This window comes from Eimeria necatrix, genomic scaffold (genome assembly GCF_000499385.1).
Source record: "Eimeria necatrix Houghton genomic scaffold, Enh_scaff1289, whole genome shotgun sequence".
NCBI classification, from domain to species: Eukaryota; Apicomplexa; class Conoidasida; order Eucoccidiorida; family Eimeriidae; genus Eimeria; species Eimeria necatrix.
Window position 1 is genome coordinate 1 of NW_013654904.1, and position 7592 is coordinate 7592.

General features: G+C 57.5%; 1 protein-coding gene across 1 annotated transcript in view; it reads left to right on the top strand.

The window, feature by feature from the left end:
• Positions 1-701: 701 nt before the first annotated feature.
• The window catches only part of ENH_00009530 (TCP-1/cpn60 family chaperonin, putative), a gene marked incomplete at both ends in the record, with an annotated part of 8260 nt that continues 1369 nt past the window's right edge, over positions 702-7592 (top strand). Inside the window, 9 exons of the mRNA XM_013584175.1 lie at positions 702-781; positions 1169-1373; positions 2600-3510; positions 3647-3754; positions 3989-4221; positions 5759-5914; positions 6201-6346; positions 6882-7056; positions 7440-7524. Of these exons, the coding sequence (XP_013439629.1) occupies positions 702-781; positions 1169-1373; positions 2600-3510; positions 3647-3754; positions 3989-4221; positions 5759-5914; positions 6201-6346; positions 6882-7056; positions 7440-7524 (2099 nt within the window). The remainder of the gene's footprint in view (positions 782-1168; positions 1374-2599; positions 3511-3646; positions 3755-3988; positions 4222-5758; positions 5915-6200; positions 6347-6881; positions 7057-7439; positions 7525-7592) is intronic.

Sequence of the window (7592 nt, forward strand, 5' to 3'; positions counted from 1 at the left end):
GTAATGTAGTCCTAAACACACAAGCCCCTCCTCTACCACTACGCGGAAATGCCCCACGAAATGAGCGTCGAGTTCTCCGCAGAAGAAATACTCGCAGGCAAACCCTAAACCCTAAACCCTAAACCCTCAATGTAGTCGCCCTAAACCCGCAAACATAAACCCGGAATCCTAAACCCGAAACCCGGAATATCTGAACCCCAAACCCTAAACCCTAAACCCAGAAACTCAAACGCTCAACCCGGAATCCTAAACCCTAAACCCGAAAACCTAAACCCTCAACCTGGAACCCTAAACCCTAAACGCGGAATAGTAAACCCTAAACCCTAAACCCAGAACGCGGAACTCACAAATCTCAAATCCGGAAGCCTAGACCCTAAACCCTCGACTCTAAACCCTAAACCCTAAACCCTTGGCTCAAGTGGCTGCCTTTGGCCCGAAATGCGGATGTCGGCACTTTACGCTAGAAGGGGGTCTTTAGGGTTTAAACCCTAAACCCTAGAAGAGGGAGCTTCTTCCCTAAACCCTAAACCATGGAAAAGGGACTTTCGGCAGTAAACCCTAAACCCTTGTCGCTATGCGCGCGGGCAGAATTGGTCCTGAGGCGCCAAACCCTTGAGCGAATGCCGGCGAGAACGCAGGACTCCCAGAGTTAGGGTTTAGGGTTTAGGGTTTAGGGTTTAGGGTTTGGGGTTTACGCGCAGTGGTGAAGAATTGGTTCGATTTAATTAAGGTTGAATGGCGGGACTGCTACTACACCTCAAATCGCAAGTCAATGATGCAGGTCAGCTAATAACGCAAACCCTAAACCCTAAACCCTAAACCCTCAACAAGGCGTGCAAGCAGTGGCTCTGCGTGCCTGCGCGTCAGAAGCCGTAAACCCTAAACCCTAAACCCCAAACCCGAAACCCTAAGCCCTAAACCCTAAACCCTGAACATGGCCAACAGCCGCTAGTCCTCAGCGCCCACGCTCTCTAAACCCTAAACCCTAAACCCTAAACCCTAGGTTTGCGTCTGCAGGTGCAGTACCACTGCCTGCACTTCGTGGGGATTAGGAACGAAAAGCCTTCCCCAGAGCTTGAGCCTGGCAGCTCTGGCTAAACCCTAAACCCTAAACCCTTATCTCGAAACCCTAAACCCTAGATGGACAACTTGAAAAGCTCGGCTGAAGCCTTCTGCTGCTCCTGCTGCATCACTTAAAGTGGCTGCGCGGGACACACCAGCAAATAGCAGCAGCAGCAACAGCAGCAGCAGCAGCAACAACATTTGCAACAACAAGAGCGAAAGCAGCAGCAACAACAGCAAGCAGCAGCAGCAGCAACAGCAGCAGCAGCAACAGCAACAGCAGCAACAGCAACAGCAGTTCGAATTTTGTGGTATGGACGCATCCCTGTGCAATCTTGCACAGCGGCGGCAGATCTGCTGTTGCTGTTGCTGCAGTTTTTGCTGCTGCTGCTGCAGCTTTTGCTGCTGCTGCTGCAGCTTTTGCTGCTGCTGCTGCAGCTTTTGCTGCTGCTGCTGCAGCGCCGTGACGGCTGCTGCTGCCTGGGAAAACCCGAACTGGTGTTTTGGGGTTTATGTTTTGCGGGTGAAGTCGCCCTAAACCCTAAACCCTAAAAGACACTGTTAGCTGTACTCACTTTCGAGGGTTTAGGGTTTGGGGTTTAGAGTTTAGGCTCAGATCTGCTGCAGCAGCGCGGCGGGGGCAGCTGTGGGCTAGCTGCAGCTAGCCATAGGGCTCCAGCTGAGGTGACTAGCTAGCTGCTCTGGAGAAGCAGCAAGCTGCTGCAGGAACTGCAGCAGCAGCAGCAGCAGCAGCAGCTAGCTGCTGCTGCGATGGCTAGCTGCTGCAGCAACAGTTAACTGCAGCAGCGGTTAGCTGCGGCAGCTGCAACTTGCCTGCAGCCAGCACACATGCCTTCGAAGGAATTAAACCGCAGCTAGCAGCAGCTGGCTAGACCCAGCTGCTGTTGCTGCTGCTGCTGCAGCAGCAGCAGCAGCAGCAGATACTTGCTTCCTGCGTGTGCGCGCAAGTCAGCAGCGCGTGTCTAGCGCTAGTGTTTAGGGTTTTCTGCCGAGGGTTTAGGTCTTGCTGCTGAGGGTTTAGGGTTTAGATTTCTCTGCTGAGTCAACGGCAGTGAGAATGGAGAATTCTTGTGAGCCTCGAAAGACAGGCGGCTACGGGCAGCAGCAAACCCTAAACCCTAAACCCTAATCGCCAAACCCTAAGCCCCGGCCCGCAGCTATATCTGGGAGTGCAGCAAAAGAAGACCCTGAGTGTCTTCCTTAGAGACAAAAGACGCAGATGTAGCGCTTTTAGCTGCTAGAAACCGCAGCAGCAGCAGCAGCAGCAGCAGCAGCAGCAGCAGGCTCCGCCCCACTGCTGTGCCGTGCTGCTCGCTGCTGCTGTTGCTGCAGAGATGTGTCTGTCTTCCTCTAAAATTGTATTCTTTGAGTTTAAATAAACAAAATAAAGAAGGAAGAAACCAAACTTGCGAGTCAGCTGTCTGTACACCCGAGAAACACACAGCGCGACTGCCCGCCCACGTCGCCCGGCAGGTGCGGGTGCTTTAGGGTTTAGGGTTTAGGGTTTAGGGTTTAGGGTTTGGGGTTTCGCTTGAGCTTCTCAAGGTGCCTTCGAGTTGGCCTGAATCCGTGGGCCGGGGCATCGGCGCTGCAGCGGGAACGGGCGCGAGCAGCAGCAGCAGCAGCAGCAGCAGCAGCAGCGGCGACAGCAGCAGCAGCAGCAGCAGCACGAGCAGCTGGGGTGTACGCACACTGATGTCGGCACCTACAGGGGAGGCAGCCACCTCTGGCGAGGCGAAGACCCCCAGACAGGCCGCAGCAGCAACCGCAGCAGCAGCAGCAGCAGCCACTGCTGCAGCAGCAGCAGCAAGATGCCCTCAAACCCAGGGGGCCCCCGGGGGGCCCCCCATGATCACTCCCACTTTTGTTGAACTGCTGCGGCTGCTGCCGGGGCCCCTGCGGGGGCAGCGGGCGCTTGAGGTGTACGTACACTCCAAAATGACGGACCTGGGCTTCCTGCCCTGCGACGACGAGGACCCGCCCGCAGCAGCAGCAGCAGCAGCAGCAGCAGCAGCAGCAGCAGCAGCAAGGCCCGGCTCTCTCATTAGCTTGCCAGGGGGCCAAATAGCCCGCGTGATTTACAGCTCGGAGGGCGAGGGGGCGGAGGGCTGGAGCTGTACGTACACCCGGCCGGAGTGGCGCGTGTTTGCTGCTGCTGCAGCCCCCCAGCAGCAGCAGCAGCAGCAGCAGCAGCAGCAGCAGCAGCAGCAGCTGGTGGCCGGCCGCAGGCTCAGGCTCAGCCTCGGCAAAGTGGGCGGCCGCGCTGTGCTGCGGGCGGACTGCACTGACAGCAGCAGCGCTGCTGTGCTGCTGGAGCTGCCGGATGACTTAGCAGCAGCAGCAGCAGCAGCAGCAGCAGCAGAAGCCCCGCCTGCGGACCCCCTGCAGCAGTTCGACACCGAAAAACTGCAGGCAAGCCACGCCAGGGTCCACGGTTTAGGGTTTAGGGTTTAGGGTTTAGGGTTTAGCCTGTGGCCTTCAGGAGCCAGTTCGCGGGCTGCGCGGACGCTGCAACAAACCGCTGCTGCTGCTGCTGCTGCTGCTGCTGTTGCTGCTGCTGCAGTCGCTGGAGGCTCTGCTGCACGACCGGCTGTGCCCTCTGCCTCAATGGGGGCCCCCGGGGGCCCCCTCACAGAGGCCCTCGAGAGGGGGGCCCCTCCCAAGCCCGCGCGTGAGTCTAGGGCGTTTCTAGGGTTTAGGGTTTAGGGTTTAGGGTTTAGGGTTTGGGGCCTGTGTGTGGGGGCAGTGGGGGAGCTAGGGTTTGGGTTTAGGGTTTGGGGTGTACGTACAGTGGGAGCGAGCCAGCAAGCCCGAGGCCGCGCCCGCACCAAACCCTAAACCCTAAACCCTAAACCCTAAACCCTAAACCCTAGATATGAAACCTGCTGCTGTGCTGCTGCTGCAGACGGGGGCCCCCACCGCGCTGCTGCCCCCCAGGGGGCCCCCCTCCTCCTTCTTGGGGCCCCTTCCTAGTGTGGGTGGAGATGACTTGAGGCCCCCCTTGGGGCCCCCCGGGTTGGGGGGCCCCCCGGGGGCCCCCGGGGGCCCCCCGGGGGGCCCCTGGGGCCCCGCGGGGGGCGGGGGGTCTCTTGTGGGCCCCGGCCATCCTCTCTTTGGAGTGGAAGGAGAAGGCGGCAGGTTAGTCTAAACCCTAAACCCTAAACCCTAAACCCTAGGTACGGCCCCGCACTAACAGCAGCGGCAGCAGCAGCAGCAGGTGCGGCTGCAGCGTGAGTGCAGCAGCAGCAGCGGCAGTAGCTGCAGCGTCAGCGACTGCAGCAGCAGCAGCGGTAGCTGCAGCAACACCAGCCGCAGCAGCAGCAATAGTAGCTGCAGCAGCAGCAGCAAATCCACTCCCGTGTCGCTCTGTGTGGTGCTGCTGCTGCTGCTGCTGCTGCTGCTGCTGCTGCTGCTGCTGCTGCTGCTGCTGCTGCTGCAGAGGGGGGCCCCCCCTGCCCCCAGGGGCCCGCTATGACCCCATGGGGCCCCTGGGTACAGACCCAGCCCCAGACCACACCCCGCTGCTGCCCTTTGAGGGGCCCCAGGGGCCCCCGGGGCACCCGGGGCCCCCGGGGCCCCCGGGGGCCCCCGGACCCTCGGGGGCCTCAGGGTCTAGGGGGCCCCCCTTCGGGGGGGGGCCCCTAAACCCTTTTGGCAGGGGCCCCCTGCCGGACCCTTTTGGGGGCGGGGGCCCTGGCGGGTTCTTCATGTAGCAGGGTTTAGGGTTTAGGGTTTAGGGTTTAGGGGGGGCAGGGGAGGGGATGGCGGCGGCTTCTTCCTCCATTCTAGGGTTTAGGGTTTACGTTTGGAGAACAAAGGAGGGTTTGGGGCCCTCCACTTGATTTTAGTTTTTTGAAATGGCAGCAGCCAGGTGTACAGACACCCCGTTTTGCCCCGGGCTTTGCTGCTGCTGCAGCTCCAAACAAAAGACAGTCCGGGTTCTGAGGTGTACGTACACGTCGGCGTCGCAGTGCTGCTGCAGCTGCTTGCCAGCTCGCTTGTACAGCAAAGAGCTTCTAATTTTCTCTTATTGCATGCGTCTTTAAAAACTCGGAAGTTTAAATTTGAGGGGCGCGGAGGTTCCGTTCAGGTGTATGTACACCTCAGAGCTGCACGTACACCGCAGACTGGCGCGCGGTGTCTGCATGCGCTCTGCATGCAGCTGTTTTCAAATGCATTCCGCAAACAGCTAGCTAGCTAGCTAGCTAGCCAGCTAGCCACTCAATAGCGTTAGCTTTAGAACAGCTACGGGCTGCTGCTGCTGTTGTTGCTGCTGCTGCTGCAGTTGGGCGGAGGCTGCGGAGCCTCAGGTGTACGTACACCCCAGTTGCGCAGCGCAGCCCATCTCAAGTTTCAAAAAGCAATTTAAATATTTCTTTTTTCCATTTTGCTGCAGCAGCAGCAGCAGCAGCAGAAGGAGTGTGTTGGGGCTGGCGGTTCTGGGGGCTGGGGGGCTGCGCCGTGGCCCAAGGGTTTAGGGTTTAGGGTTTAGGGTTTGGGGTTTAGGTGCTGCAGCGTATTTATTTTGAAGTGCAACATATAAGCTTTGCCTGCAGGCAATTTCATAGAGGACACCAAAGAGGGCAGCGGGAGACCACCGGGCCCGCTGCTGCTGCTGCTGCTGCCCTTGCTGCTGCCTGCTGCTGCTGCTGCTGCTGCTGCTGCTGCTCCTCAGGTGTACAGACCCACCCAAGCTCCCTAAGCTTTCAAGTAAGACCCCGAACACAGCTGTGGTCCCACGTTTCAAGGCTGCTGCGACAGCAGCAGCAGCAGCAGCAGCAGGTGCAGCAGCAGCAACAGCAGCAGCAGCAGCAGCAGCAGAAGCAGTAGAGTAGGAGGAGCGTTTAGCATTTCAGCGGCCGCTGATGTGTACATGCACCTGATTTCGCCACGAACAGCCACGCGCAGCAGCAGCAGCAGCAGCAGCGAGAGCAGCAGCAACAGCAGCAGCAACAGCAGCAGCAACCGATCCAGCAGCAGCAGCAGCAGCAAGTGATTCAGCAGCAGCAGCAGCAGCAGACACTCCGTTCAGCCCCAGCCTACCCCCTCCCCGCGCATCCCCCCAACCCCTGCTGCTGCTGCTGCTGCTGCTGCTGCTGCTGCTGCTGCTGCTGCAGGATGAGCGTATCGGTGGTGAACGCGAAGGCGGACGTGCTGCGTGCTGCTGCAGCACTAGCAGCAAACTGCAGCGCAGCAAAAGGGCTGCAGGATGTCTTGAAGTCCAACTTGGGGCCCAAGGGCACAGTCAAGATGCTTGTGGGGGGTGGGTTTGCTGCAGCAGCAGCAGCAGCAGCAGCAGCAGCAACAGCAGCAGCAGCAGCAGCAGCAGCAGTTTAAATCCGTTTAATTCGCTGCAGCTGGGTCGATTCCCTTTTTGCTGCGGCCTGTTGCTGCCTGTGGGGCTGCTGGGGTGTATATACACTCCACTGTGGGGCCCCACACTCAATTTTAATTCTTAAAATGAAAAAATGAAAAAGTGAAAAATAAAAAGAAATCCATAAAGGGTTTTGGGGAGAGCTAGGGTTTAGGGTTTAGGGTTTTGGATGAAGAGCAGCAAAAAGCGCCAGCTGCCTACTAACTTCGCTGTTGCTGCTGCTGTGCCTGCTGCTGCTGCTGCTGCTGCTGTCTTTATCCCCGTTGCTGCTGCTGCTGCTCTTCGAACCCCTGCTGCTGCTGCTGCTGCCCTCCCCTCTCCGCTGCCGCTGCTGCCGCCGCTGCTGCTGCTGCCGCCGCCGCCGCCGCTGCTGCTGCTGCTGCTGCTGCTGCTGCTGCTGCTGCTGCTGCTGCTGCTGCTGCAGGGGCGGGGCAGCTGAAGCTGACGAAGGACGGCTGCGTGCTGCTGCACGAAATGCAAATCCAACATCCAACAGCAGCTTTAATTGCAAGAGCAGCAACAGCTCAAGACGAGATAACTGGAGACGGAACCACCAGCGCAGTCCTCTTCGTGGGAGAACTCCTCAGACAGGCCGAACGGTCAAACCCCAAATTAGGGTTTAGGGTTTAGGGTTTAGGGTTTGGGGTTTGGGGCTTGGGGGGGCGGGGAAAGGGGTTCGCCACTGAGGGATTGGGCTTTACGGGGAGGGGTTTAGGGTTTATGGTTTCTTTAGGAGTTAACGGGGTGGAGAGGGCTTGGGGAGTGAGGGTTTAGGGTTTAGGGTTTAGGGTTTAGGGTTTAGGGTTTGAGGCCGCGGGTCGTAGGAGGTGCCGCCAGAGCTAATTTTTTGCTCTTTTCCATCAGTTATTAATTATTATAATTAAATAATTAATTGAATTAATTAATTTAATTCATTTAATTAATTAATTAATTAATTAATTAATTGATTAATTTATTTATTTATTTATTTATTTATTTGCAGATTTATTGCTGAGGGAGTTCACCCGCGGCTGCTGTGCGCGGGCTTTGATAAGGCCCGGCAGAAGACCCTGGAGCTGCTGGACGAGGTAATAAATAAATAAATAAATAAATAAATAAATAAATAAATAAATAAATAAATAAATAAATAAATAAA